Source organism: Bos grunniens, chromosome 22 (genome assembly GCF_055505025.1).
Source record: "Bos grunniens cultivar Pamir isolate PY7600 chromosome 22, Bosgru_T2T1.0, whole genome shotgun sequence".
Taxonomy (NCBI): domain Eukaryota; kingdom Metazoa; phylum Chordata; class Mammalia; order Artiodactyla; family Bovidae; genus Bos; species Bos grunniens.
The window spans coordinates 39,302,233-39,315,843 of NC_141186.1; the positions used below are offsets into that span (position 1 = coordinate 39,302,233).

The 13,611-nt window shown below is 51.2% G+C and overlaps 1 protein-coding gene across 1 annotated transcript; it reads left to right on the top strand.

Moving 5' to 3' along the window:
- Window positions 1-1,835: 1,835 nt before the first annotated feature.
- Window positions 1,836-5,835, top strand: FEZF2 (FEZ family zinc finger 2). The gene is made up of 5 exons (XM_086367078.1): window positions 1,836-2,195; window positions 2,559-3,468; window positions 3,816-3,950; window positions 4,153-4,285; window positions 5,155-5,835. Exons 2-5 carry the CDS (start codon window positions 2,617-2,619, stop codon window positions 5,412-5,414), a joined length of 1,380 nt encoding a protein of 459 aa, XP_086223204.1. The 5' UTR covers window positions 1,836-2,195; window positions 2,559-2,616; the 3' UTR covers window positions 5,415-5,835.
- The last annotated feature ends 7,776 nt before the right edge of the window (window positions 5,836-13,611 follow it).

Genomic DNA, 13,611 nt, shown 5'->3' on the forward strand with positions numbered 1-13,611 from the left:
TAAGACTGCTGAATTTAGGGGTAGTTTCCAGGTTTGGCAGGGTGGAAGAATTAAACCACGGCCGTGGCCATCCAGGCCACTTTCCCCCGGATACCTCTCTCTCTGCTCTCTCTCCTAGCGTTCCAAGTACACTTTTCCTTTTTTTTACCTGCCACATCCACATCATGTCTGCAGTTACACGTCAGAGGGGGAGTGGGTAGAAAAGAGAAATTCCAAAGGGGAGAAAGGAGTGGTTTGCCTGAATTTAAAACTAGACCTTTCCTGTCTTTTTCCCCTGCTGGTTTTCCTGGGATATTTTGCATGAGAGAGGCCTGGGATGGGGCACTCAAGTGAGAAGGGAGAGGGTTTTCTTCCCACCAGCACTCTCTGGAGCTCCACAAGATCTTACACCTTTGGAGAGAAAATTCACTATCGAACCCTCAGCCCTGTTTGCTCATATTATACCAACCATAATCCTCTGAAACTGTAGTTGCTGCTACAAAGCTCCTGGTTTTGCAAAAGCCGACAAGCAAGATATAATTGTCCAGCAAACAAAACCCTCCAAAAGTTGTTTTTTTTTTTTTTAACCCCAGAATCCCCCTTCTCCTTTCCTAAACCTAATTCTCTCCCTCGCTCTCTTGCTAGCCGCTGTGCCCCTCCCCATAAGAACCCTCAACCTCGATCACTTTTGTTGTCGCCAAGAGCACCCGGCCTGTTGAAAGTGCTGGAGCGTCTTTGAGCAGTTTGTTGTGATACGCAGGTGGAATGGTCTGCAAACAGATGAATTCAGCCCCTCCAAACCGAGCGCGGAGTGCGCTGCTTTTGTGGCGAGGCACAAAACGCTGAATTCCTCCGAACTTACTTGGGGCCTGTCTAGAAAAGGGCCTTTTCTTCCCTCTGCGTGTACCTCTGGCCACACTAAGTCTCTGCCCGCCCCCCTTCAGTCCTCCTCCCTCTCCCCTCTGATAATCCTTCTCTTTATTTTAGAAAAACACAAAACCCGGTTCCACGCGGTGCTTTAGTGGCTAAAAGTGAAAGAGCTGCCTTGGCAGAATTCAGCTCTATGAATCACTTCGGAAAATTGGTTCGACTGAATGGCCTTAGGAGGAAAAACGTTTTAATAGGATCCAGGGGAGGTTCTGCTGTTTCAATCTGCTCCTTAAACAGGTGGAGATTGGACCGTCTCAATTATACAAACAGTAAGTACCCGTCAGCGGGGAGACCTGCCCTCGGAATCCTCCTTGCTCGCAGCCCTGAACCCGCAGCGGAGTCGGGCTTTGCCTCAGAAACCCGATCACAAATCAGCGATCCCGATCAATCAAGCTCTCAAACAGCCCTCCCGCTCAGGGTGCAGCCTCCCTCAGCCGCAGGCGGAGAGCGAGTCGGAGAGGGGGACGCGCACCCTCCAGGCGCCGAAGCCCCCAGGATCTGGGCGCGCGGCCTTGCTCCTACGGACGCTACGGGGTCGTCCTTTGGCTGCAGGAGCTCTCTCCCGACCTCCGACGCCAGCCAAGGCGAGCTGGTTGTTTTTGCATAAATTAATATTTCCCCATTAACAAGTTCCCCCCTCCAAACGCAGCGCCCGCGTCCCTGCGCCACATCCTAATGAGGTAATTATCATTTGCGCGTGTTCGGGGCTGGCGCCGGCTCCGTGGGTAAATGGCAGTTTATTAGCACGATGCCCAGCGCGGCTGCAGAGGGCTAAGGGATACTTCGGTGACTAGACGGACACCCAGGGGCCCTTTGAGGCGGCGCGCCCGGGACCCCCTGCCCTCTCCGCGTCCCCCAAACCTATAGGCCCCCAAAGTTGTGAATCACGCACGGAACTCTGCCTGGGTTTGGGCTCCCCCCCACCCTTTTTTTTTTTCCACCGGCAAAACCATCACGATTCCTCCCCCTCCCCCTCCCGTCTCTTCCCTCCTTCCCGATTCGCGAACCGCTCGCACTTTCCCGAGGGGAGCGCGGGCGCCAGTTGCCTCCTTTTAAAGTTTGAGGGGCGGTGGCGGCGGCGGCCGGCAGGCGCGGTGGAACACAGGGGCCGCTACAGGAGCCGCGCCGCCGCCCATGTCATTCCACTTCAAGTGACTTCATGTGATGTCAGCTGAATGTAAAAGACAGTGATCTCACGCGGAGGGGAAGATGTTTGCCATCAAAATGTGACAGAGGAGACAGGCTGCATGGCTCGGACCGCATCTCCTTGGCGGTGGGGGAAAGAGGTAAATGCGAGGTGGCTCTCCCGGTCCTCTTTAACTTTGCCCCTTCACTATCTAGCTCCCAGCACGCGTGGCGGAGGCCAGGGTCCAGGGAGCGGCTCAGGGGGGTTAATTTGAGGCTCTTTTCTTTCTTTCTTTTTCTCCCTCTCTCTTCTTCCTCTGTAAACCCTCCCCCTTTTCCCCCCTTTCAAAGTCCCGGGGCAGGGGCTGGTGGGTTCCTTTGCGCGGCGGGTTAATGGGCGGTAATTTGGTACCCTTGGGTGCACTTTGTTCTGCCCCTGTTCATTTGAATGCAAATGGGTGACCTGGACCCGACAAGGTGCTTATTAAATTGCGGTTTCCCTCCCTGCCTTTTCCGGAATGCAGACTTAGAGGAGAGAGGCTGCGCCCTGGCCCAGTCCGGTACGACTCGGCTCGGCGCGCCATGGCAAGCTCGGCTTCCCTGGAGACCATGGTGCCCCCGGCCTGCCCGCGCGCAGGAGCGTCGCCGGCCACTTCCAAGACTCTGGCCTTTTCCATCGAGCGCATCATGGCTAAGACGTCGGAGCCCCGCGCGCCCTTTGAGCCCCGGCCGGGGGCACTGGAGGCGGATAGCGGCCAGGGCAAGAAATTGCTCAACCTCTGCTCGCCGCTGCCCTGTATGATCCCCCTCCAGCCCCTAGGCTACGAGATGCCGTCCAAGACGCTGCTCAGTTACTCTGAGCTCTGGAAAAGCAGCCTCCGGGCGGGCGGCAGCGGCGGCGGCGGAGGAGGAGGTGGAGGCGGCGGTGGGGGGGCCCCGGTGTGCGGCGCCAGCGGCTTGTGCAAAACCAACTGTGGCGTGTGCTGCAAGGCCGAGCTGGGCCTGGTACCGTCGGCGCTGCCCGCGGGCAGGGTCATCAAGCCGCAGGTCATCAACCAGGCTGTGGGGCTTCCGGCCAGCGGTTCGCTCTACTACTTCAACTACCTGGACTCCGCCACTTACCCGCCGTCTGAGCTCCTCGGCGGCCACCTCTTCCCGTCCGGTCTCCTCAACACACAGGCCCCCGCTGCCCTGGCTGCGCACCCCAAGCTCTTTTTGCTGGAGAACGCCAAGTTGGCCGGCCTGACCGCGGACAAGTTTGCCCATCCAGCCCCCTACGCCCATAAGGAGCGCTTGCCTGCGCCGCTGGAGCAGGTGCTGAAGGAGAACTCGGCCCTGACTGCTGAGCGCGGCGGCGTCAAGGGCCACAGCAAGCTGCCCGGTGGCTCAGCGGACGGCAAGCCTAAAAACTTCACCTGTGAGGTGTGCGGAAAGGTGAGGCTCGGGGTCCTCGGAATCTGGGAGGGGTGAGCAGCTGCTTCCTTGAGGGGCAGCCTGGACGGCCCCTTTCTCAAATTTGGGAGCTCCCTAGTAGCTGTCTACTCGAATTGAGAGCACAGTTGGGCCTCAGTTTCCTTTTCTGTAAAATGGGGATGCCTTTGTCAGCAGCCTCACAGGACTGGCACGAACAGTGGATTGGGAAGCTCTTTACAAAATGAAAAGGGCTGTGGTTTCTGAAGGGGGTTTTGGTTGGGGGAGGTGGTCTCTGCGTGCCCGCCCCCCCAACCTTGCCAGGCGGACTCGGACAGACAGCCACAAGGCCCCCTTGTGTGCTTCCATAGGTGTTTAACGCTCACTATAACCTCACCCGCCACATGCCAGTCCACACTGGAGCCAGACCGTTCGTGTGCAAAGTCTGTGGCAAAGGCTTCCGCCAGGCCAGCACGCTCTGCAGACACAAAATTATCCACACCCAGGTACGTGGGCCCCGGGTCTGGCCCGACCCGTACCCAACACCCGGAACTAAGTGATGGGGTTGGGGAGAGAATGACCAAGGGTTCCCGTTATAACCCCCACCAGAGGCCCCTGTCCCTTCGGTGTGCCCCTTCCAGGTGCCCCCCAAGGTGGCTTCTCCTGGCCGGGGCCTCAGCCTCATGATGCGCACGCCCCTCTCCGCAGGAAAAGCCGCATAAATGCAACCAGTGCGGCAAAGCCTTCAACCGCAGCTCCACGCTCAACACACACATTCGCATCCACGCGGGCTACAAGCCCTTCGTCTGTGAATTTTGCGGCAAAGGCTTTCACCAAAAAGGTAACGTGTAGGGCGAGGCCCTCTCCTCACCTCCCCTTGGGTCTCGGCAGGTCATCGCTAGCGGGAAGGCAAAGAAGGATCTGGAGAGCGCGCGCGCGAGGGCCGCGGGCTCAGGCGCAGCATTTCTTTGGAATCGGGTTGTACCGGGTTTCGGTGGAAGCTCTCCGGGTTGGATTAGTAGAGCTCGCTGGACTCAAGCTGGTTGCACGGGGAGACTGTGAATTTGGGAGATGGGAAGAAGGAAAGGGGTAGAGGGAAAGGAAGTTGGGAAAAGACAAGGTATCGCCCTATGGCGGAAGCGTCCCTTTGTAGCCGGGATTCTTTTGAAAATGGAAAAAAAAAAATTCGAGGCGTAATCCACCTCCTGGGAACAGTTTAGACTGGGGAAAACCGCTACTGTCTCCAGCATTCCGCTTGGATTTTCCCAGGCACGTTCGGATCTCCAAGTGGTTAGGGGACCATAGGGAGTAACTTTAATAATAAGAAAATAATAATAATAGGGGACGAAGTCCGGGTTCATGCGAATTTCTTCGAGCGAGGCGGCGGCCCGGAGAAGGGCCCCATGCATCTCTCTGGGCAGCACAAAAGTTTCCAGGCCGGCGGAGCTCAGCGGGAGGGATGCTGCGCGGGCCTCAGGCCCCGGCGGGGCTGGGACGCGGGGCGGCTACGCGGGACTCGGCCCTGCATCCTGTAGTGAGAGCCCGGGGCTTGACGCGTACGAAGTTTGACAACTTCTTCACTCGGAGAGGTCGCGCCTGCCTAGCCAAGCGTCGCCTTCTTTACGCGGGCACCTGAGCCAACCCCGGGACACCCGGCCCCTCCCCGTCCCACTTTACCCCCCCCCCCTTTTTGTTTTTGGTCTCCTGTAGGGAACTACAAGAATCACAAGCTGACCCACAGCGGCGAGAAGCAGTACAAATGTACCATTTGCAACAAGGCCTTCCACCAAGTCTACAACCTGACCTTCCACATGCACACCCACAACGACAAGAAGCCTTTCACGTGCGCCACTTGCGGCAAAGGGTTTTGCAGAAACTTTGACTTAAAGAAACACGTGCGCAAACTCCACGACAGCGTGGGCCCCGCCGCCCCCTCCACAAAGGACCTGACTCGGACAGTGCAGAGCTGAGAGCTCCTGCCTCACCCTCCCTTCCAGTCCTATCCAACCCCCAAACAGATCACACGTATAAACTTATTTCTAAAATTAAGAGAAAGGAAAGAGAGAGAGAGAGAGAAAAAAAGCTATAGCAGAAAGGCTAAAATCTATTTATCGAAACCAGCATATTTTTGGAAAGCTAAACGTTTCCTCGATGACTGGCAGCAAACGCCTGGCTCCCCACCTTTGTATATTCGGGAAACTTATTTAAACCCAGCGCGCCGAAACGTATTTAATTCCAGGCCTCGGCTTCTGGCTTCTCCTCCGGCGGCAGCGGGTTTTAACCCCAGCCTGTCACGTGAACGTCCCGGAAGAGCGCGGCGCCCCCAGCCATCTTTATACAGCCATGTAAATTCTCCTGTACACACGAACACGGAATATATACATATATAACTCAATAAACAGAATCCTTAGTGCGTCTTTTCTTTTCCCCCCTCTCCCCTCGCCGCAAATCAGCTCAGCAACCCTAAAGAATGAAAAAGAAATAGGCGTTTTAAGCATTTCTCGGCCGCGCACATGCGACGTTTTCTGAGGGCACTGGAACCAGGGTGAGGCCAGATCGGTCCTCCTGCCACGCTAACGTGTTCAGATCCCCCCAGGAACCAAGGATGTAAAGGCCTACAACGGCCCTCACGTTGTACCAAGTTTTTATTTGCTAACTGTTCTGACCAAGGGATTCTGGGTGTTGCCATATTTGGGTGAGTTTTTTAAAAAGAAGGGATTCAAAGTGGCTAGGTGTTGGAGAGCAGGTTTGGGGTGCGTGTCCTAGAGCAAAGAGCCCCACCACAGTGGGGTAGATGGCATGGGCACTGCCGCGCCGGGGCGCTTCTGGGCATTCCCTCTTGTCTGGGTGATGTAAGGGGAGCCACTCTTCCACTCAGTCATTCCTGGCGGCGAGAACTGGGGGCCAAGTGTCCCAGCCCATTCCGAGCTTTAGGGCTCCGCGGCCCGCGCTGTGGTCTGAGGCCGGCCTCCGGGTGCGGTGCGCCCTGCCGCGGGAGGGCGCATCCGGGCTCCTGCGGCTCGCAGCCGCCGCCGCCCCCAGCGTCCTGATTACCGCTCAGTTAGCCCATTTCCTGAATAGCTATCTCCGCCGCCGAGCACGCTGATGAAATGATCTCACGCTTGCTTTCTAAGTAATGACCCAAATTAAGAGAGAAAACAGAGACCCTTCAAACAGCATTACATTAATCATCTAATCATTCCCAGGAGGGGGCCGGCCGCCGCCGCCCCGTTTGATCCGAATCTGGATAATCAAGAGCTCGGATTACTGGCTCGGCGCGCCGGGCCTTCTCCTCCCGCCCCTAATATTCGCACCGCGATTCAGCCCACGTTTTCTGGAACAATGTTCCCCAGCGCCAGAAGGAAATGTGGCGCGGGGCCGGGGAGTGGGCTTCCACGCAGCCTCGCCACTGCAAGGGCTAGGGCGGCGGCGTCTGGGCGCTGATCCCACGCGGATTCCCACTGCAGGTGGAGGGTATTTGGAGGGAAAGATGGTTAATGCAAAAGGAAACTCCCAAGTAAGTCTGAAAGTGACTTGAGTGGGTATTATCCCAGAGCCCGGTATACAGTAGGCGCTTAGCGCTGCTTGCGCCAGGGACTCCCACAACCAAAGAAGCTCACATTGCCGGAGCGCTTGCTCCACGCCACTCAAACCATATTCTTTCGAACGTTCACAACCCGCAAGCTGGGGGGTGATTATTCTCACCCTGTGGAAGGATGGAGAAACTGAGGCAGAGATCAAAACTAAATGACCTGCCTAGGGTCCCAGGACTAGGTAGGGTCAGGAATCGGAGTCTAGACTTTTAGAAAATCCCAACTGCCTTCAGTCCTCGTTGGTGGGGGAGGAGTGTCCCAGCTGGGACTCGGGAGAAGACGTTCGGCTGCTGGGTGGAAGTTCTGTCCAGGTCACAGCCAAAGGTTGGGTCCTCACCCCACCCCCCGCCCGATTCGCAGACCCATTGCGCGGGGAAGGAGAATTGTCGATTTTGTTTGCACAGAGGACAGCGACAGCTTCCTCAGGCTGTCGCGGGGGTATTTTTAGTACCTCCGATTCAGAAATAGGAACGTGTACATTAGAATTCCATTTCCTGAAAGGAGAGCGTCCTCGTTTTTTTTTTGTATTCCTCTCCCCCTCCCAAGTCTGGGAAGACGCAGCCAGGGGAGGGGGGCGAGGAAGCGAGGAGGAATTTAAATGTTAGCTCGTTCTGGCTGCATTTCGCTGAGGGGAGATTGGGACCCAGAGGGATATGCAGATTTAACTCCGAAATCTCGGTGGATGCCACAAACCCCAGGAAACCCCACATTGGGCGAGGAGGACTTGGCGGCTAAAGATACGGAAATAGCGCCTTGCTCTTCCCAGACATCTATCCCCAGGGGGCTTGCGGGCTGGTTTGAGGAGTCCGATCCTATCCCAGTTTTATCTCCCTAGGTTTTATTAGCCCCGCCTCACAGATACACACCCCTTCCCCATTTCTGAGAGCTCCTGGGTGCCCTCCGACTGTCTCAATCAAAAATCCTTTGCTTCTTGCATCTCTGAAAGGATCCTTGGCAGAGGGGCTTCTTGGAGACCAGACACTGGCCAGGACAAGTCCACCTTCTTCCTAAATAGTTCCAGAACTTTGGGCAAGGGGCAGACACCACAAAATTTAGCGCAGAAGCCTCCTCTTAGAGAATTGAGTTTAAAAAGTTGGCCTGCATTCGGGAAAGGTGATTCGGTTCTCCTCTTTCTCCTTAAGAAGAAAAGATAAATAAAAAATAGATGGGGCACTCCCATCCAGGGAAATAACTTTCTAACCATCAAGTGAGAGAATGGTTCTCTGAGGAAATTCTTCTGTAATGTTTTCACAGGAGAAAGACTAAAAGGGTTGCCCGTCTCATAAACTGGAGACATTTATTTCCAGGTGACGGTTCTGAAGAGGGTTGAAGATCCTTTGAAGTTGCAAAGGACTGCAAATGAGATAATACTAATGCGTGGAACAGGAGGCATTTCTCTCTTGGACTGCTCATCTCTCTCTGCCGTCGGGGAGAGGTAAGGAATCAGAGCTCTGAGTGGAACCTGCGCAGTTACTTGACTACTCCAACCTCCTTGAGGTTGTTCCCTCATAACCTGATTGTTACTTAACCTTCACACCAGCGCCTGTCAATCGCTCTGCCCTGAGAAGGTGTTATTTCACATCTGGTGGTAATTGTAGATAAACAGAGTTCTTCCATATCTATAGGGCTTAACGCTGCTTGGCTTGAAGTCCCTCCTCCTCAGTTTAAGATGTCTGCTTCCTTCAGCTGGGGGGGATTCAGAAAAGGATTTCTTCACCTGGAAAGTAGTGTGAGGAGAAAAGGAACCTTCTATCTGTATGACTAAATACCTTTCGCAGCCAGTGCAGGTTCTGACGCCAACGCTAAGCTGTTGTAAGTAACTGTCCTCACTGAAATCCTTCTAGGTTATTCCCCATGCATCGGAATTGATGGGTGAAAGGTTCTATTTTCTGGGTTTTTTTTTTTTTTTTTTTGCCTCTTAATATTAATCTGTTTGCATGACTTGTAGTTTGCATTATTAACAAATGACTTAAACAAGGTAGTCATCAGGCACATATTAATATTCTAACCTTGATTAAATTGAAGAGGCCACCCTTAAAAAATATTTTAAAAAAAAATCAAATTGCGGGGGAGGGGAATCCTGTCACAGACACAAAAAAGACTCCAATTATCTTTTCCCCTACAAGATGTTTGTTCTGTCCATGACTGCTCACACTTCAGCAATCTTGCCAGCAAGACTCAAAAAAAAAAAAAAAAAAAAAACCCTCCTTCTTCCAAAGCCACAGCCTTGTACATAACAGATTGTACAGTCCTATTGCCTTAGGCGAGTAAGAGGTTCCTCTCTGCAAAGAGCGACACAGAGAAGTTGCCAGCATCCAGACGCATTTTGGGGGGCACTTGTGCTCACTCTTGCCTCGGCTGCAGAAGTGTGTCTGTAAGGTCCCCATTTTGCTGTTTGGCTCACAAGAGGATAGGGAGTCGCCTGAGCCAGGCCCGAGAATCACAGCAACAAGGCATCCAGGTGTGCTGGTGGTGAATGAGCTGGGGAGTGAATAACAGTGAGGGGTGGGGGGGCGGGGTGCTGCCAGAGAGAGGACTGGAGTCTTGAGAAAACGCTGGGAAATAAACAACCTCAAGGCAGCTGCGTTGCCCTTTTCCCTGCACTTCCCTCTCAAACGTCTGAGCAACCAGTTTGCTCCTAGAAACATGTTAATTGCCAACGGAGCTCATTAAGGCATGCACATGCAAAACACAGCAAGAAAGATTAATGGACAAAAGCGCAATAATGAACTGTCAACAATCGGGCCCATCTACGCGACCAGGATCACTCAAGAATGAGGCATTTAGAGGCAACAAAGGATTGTCTGGGACAGGAAGAAAAGACGACCTAGACTTTTGTTTAGTCAACACAATTGATTACAAATGAGAGATTAACAGGATAGCTTCAGATTTTTTTAAAAAGAGGCAGAAAAGAAAAGTCCAATTAAGTCCACCGAATGTTAACTACATTGCGTTCCATGCCTAGCCCCAAAGAAATTCTCATTAAACCATCCCTGGCGATCCCTTTTGGAAAGTAATTTGTCTCCCTGATGGAGCAGAGAAAGAGAATCGTGTAAAAGAAAGCGTTAGTTCTTGGCACAATGAGCTTAGGAGACACACTAGAAAGAGCCAAAGGGGGAGTTAATGAGCATCTGACAAACTGCTTGGATTCAGGCCTAGAGAACAGCGATGAAAAGATGAAATTGGCCAACAACTATTCTTTATATCAAACATAAAAAGGCCAATCTGAAATGGGGCTGCTCAAAACTGGTTGAAAGTACATAGCCCAAGAAAAGGGAGCCGCCGCCAGGCCCCTTGGTGGACACTGGACAGACAGAGGCAGAACTCAACCAGCCAAGAGCGAGGAAGTAGGCAGAAAGGTGGGCTTGCCAGCACAAAGCAAACTCTACCACGAGCCACACACCTTTGGTGGTGCTGATCTGAAGCTCTTGGTGCCCATCACCAACCCTCTGGATGTTTCTTTCATAAGTAAAAAATGTATCAGGCTAGCCTTTGAGGACTCCCTACAAGTTCTGGTAATCTGGTTATGAGCTCCCAGCATTCCTCAAACTATACCTCTCTCTCTTCTAGAGCTAAGACCACCCCCACCCCGCTCCCACCCACCAGGATACCAGATGTCCCTAACTCACATTCAGATCTTCTACCCTCCGTCCTAGTGACCATTCAAAACTGTCACCCCCCAGGTGACTGCCTTCCTAATTCTGCACAGGGCACAGAAGTAGAGAGAAAGACACTCATCACCCACGGCTTTGTGGACCAGGTGATCAAGTATTTAAATTATTTCTCTTAGCTCATCTGGCATTAAGACACTGCGTCACTTTAATGTTTTCACTTTTTAACAAAGTAGGTCAACATATCTGTCTATTTCAGATGCATATTACATCCCAATTAAACATAAATGTCCAGACATTCCCAACAGTGGAAGTGTTTGGAGTTCTTTTACACTCAGTGTTCAGTAAAGCCAGGTAAAGAGAGCCTAACACTGTGTGTGATAGGGTTTTCCACTTCCAACTAAGGAGTGTGTTAAGTGTCCAACTCTTTGAAACCCCATGGACTGTAGCCCACCAGGCTCCTTTGTCCATGGAATTCTCCAGGCAAGAATACTTCAGTGGGCAGCCATTTCCTTCTCCAGGGGATCTTCCCTACTCGGAAATTGAACCCAGGTCTCCCGCATTGCAGGCAGATTCTTTAGTGTCTGAGCCACCAGGGAAGCCCAACTTCCAGCTAAGGAACCCAGAACAAATTGTGTGGTTGCTTAATGCCTTATTTATTCCATATTTGATGTGGGACCGGTGCCACCTCAGATACTAGAGTGCAGCCTTGAAATCTTGATTCTAGGTTTTGTATTCTTACTCTCAAATCCTTGGTAACAGCTATCACATTTCTGAGGTCTTGGCTTGCACTTCAGGCTTTGCTCATGCTTCATGAAAAAAATATATTGGTGCCTAGAAGTAAAGAATGGGGAAGAAAAAGTATACCAATTCAAAATAAAAACAGTCATCTAGGATGAAAGACTGGCTCTGGTTTTCAAAGCACAGAGGTGTTATACAATCTAGAAAGGTGGATTTCAGGAAATAGAGGAGAAAGTGAGACGTTTCTATTGTAGATCAATCAGAATCTGATATAATGTGTTTTTTATCAGGGCATCCCGTGAAGGCCATGTGACCTGACACATAACCTTTGTGGTTTCTCTCCTTCGGTGGTCTTCAGTCCTGGGTCATTTTTGGAGTTCTTTCCTTCCTCAAGGAGTTTCACGGTCCTCATTTTGCCCCGCCCCCACAAAGTGCAAGGTGATGAATTGCCTTGGGAAAGATAACTTATTATTTCTAAGGAGAAAATCCAGTGATTGGTTAGGAGCCTGGGGTCTGGCATCAAAACAGCTGAGTTCAAATCCTAGCTCAGATACTTCTCAGGGCTCTGTTTCTTCATTTGCAAAATAGAAATAGTTTCTATCGTGCCTGAAACTAATAAAACGTTCTGTGTCAATTGTACCTTAAAAAGAAAAAAAAAAATGTTTTTTTCTCACAGGGCTGTTGTGAGGCTTAAATGAGTTAACACATATAATTAGAACTTAGAATAGTACCTGGCATGTACACAGGAAGAATTCCAGAAGTTAGCGGTAATTATTAGAAAAACTCAGGTAGCAAAACATGAATGCAGAGCTTTCTAAAGAAATTTTACCTGTGTTATCTTGTTGACTCTTCATTACATATTCATTAGGTAAGTTTTCTCAGCCTCATTTTAAAGAGGGGCAAACCTAGTTGCTGAGAAGGTATGATTCCTGTTAGTTCACATGACTGGAAGGTGATGGACTGGCGACTCATACTCAGATGATTCTGTCTAAATATGGGTCATGGTTTTAAAAGGACGATGTACAAGAACCGCATAACATTTTTGTTTAAAATGCATCTGATGGGAATATAAATTGATGTCGTCACTGTGGAGAACAGTATTGAGGTTCCTTTAAAAACTAAACACAGGGGGCTTCCTTGGTGGTCCTGTGGTTAAGAACGTGCCTTGGGATAGCGGGGCACAGGTTCGATCCCTGGTCAGAGAACTATGATCCCACATGCTGCAGGGCAACTAGGCATGCATGCCACTATGGAAGAGCCCGTGTGATGCAATGAAGATCCCATGTGCTGCAACCAAGACCAGATGGAACCAAAAAAAAAACTAAACATAGAACTACCATATGATCCAGTAATCCCACTACTGGGCACATACCCTGAAAAAAACCATAATCCAAGAGGACACAGGTACCCCAGTGCTCGTTTCAGCACCGTTTATGATAGCCAGGACGTGGAAACCTAAAAGTCCAATAACAGAGGAATGGATACAGAAAATGTGGCAACATACAGAATGGAATACTACTCGGCCACTCACAGGAATGCAACAGGGTCATCTGTGGAGATGTGGATGAACCTAGAGTCTGTCGTACAGAGTGAAGTCAGTCAGAAAGAGAGCAATGAGTACCGTGTATTAATACATACACATGAAATCTAGAAAAATGGTACAGATGAACCTACTTCCAAGGCAGGAATAAAGATGCAGATGCAGAGAGTAGACACGTGGACACAGAGTGGGAAGGGAGGGTAGGACGAACTGGGAGATTAGGATCGATATATGTACACTTCCATGTGTTAATGTAAAATAGATAGCTAGTGGGAACCTGCAGTAAAGCACAGAAGCTGAGTTCATGCTCTGTGATGACCCAGATGGGTGGGATGGGGGCGTGGGTGGGAGGGAGGTCCCAGAGGGAGGGTATGTATGTATGCATAAGGCTGATTCACTTCTTATATAGCAGAAACTAACACAACATTGTAAAGCAATTACGTTGCAATAAAAGAATTTTTTAAAAAAGAAAAAGGCACCTGAATTCCATTTACTGAGATGCTGGGTTAACAGTTCTGCTCTGTAGCCCAGGAATCTGCATTGTAACCTGAGGCAGTTGGTTCCTGACTACACTTAAGAAACACTGATTTAGCATCTGTGTTCGTTCCACCTCACAATGATGCTGCCCTTAAAAGATGAAAGGACTGTGGCCCACTAGGCTCCTCTGTCCATTGAATTTTCC

Bases quoted from the DNA above. Each gene is read 5' to 3' on its own strand.
- FEZF2 (XM_086367078.1), top strand. From the start codon at position 2,617: ATGGCAAGCTCGGCTTCCCTGGAGACCATGGTGCCCCCGGCCTGCCCG. The intron at 3,951-4,152 runs GTACGTGGGCCC...CCCTCTCCGCAG, and splicing joins ACAAAATTATCCACACCCAG to GAAAAGCCGCATAAATGCAA. The intron at 4,286-5,154 runs GTAACGTGTAGG...GGTCTCCTGTAG, and splicing joins CAAAGGCTTTCACCAAAAAG to GGAACTACAAGAATCACAAG.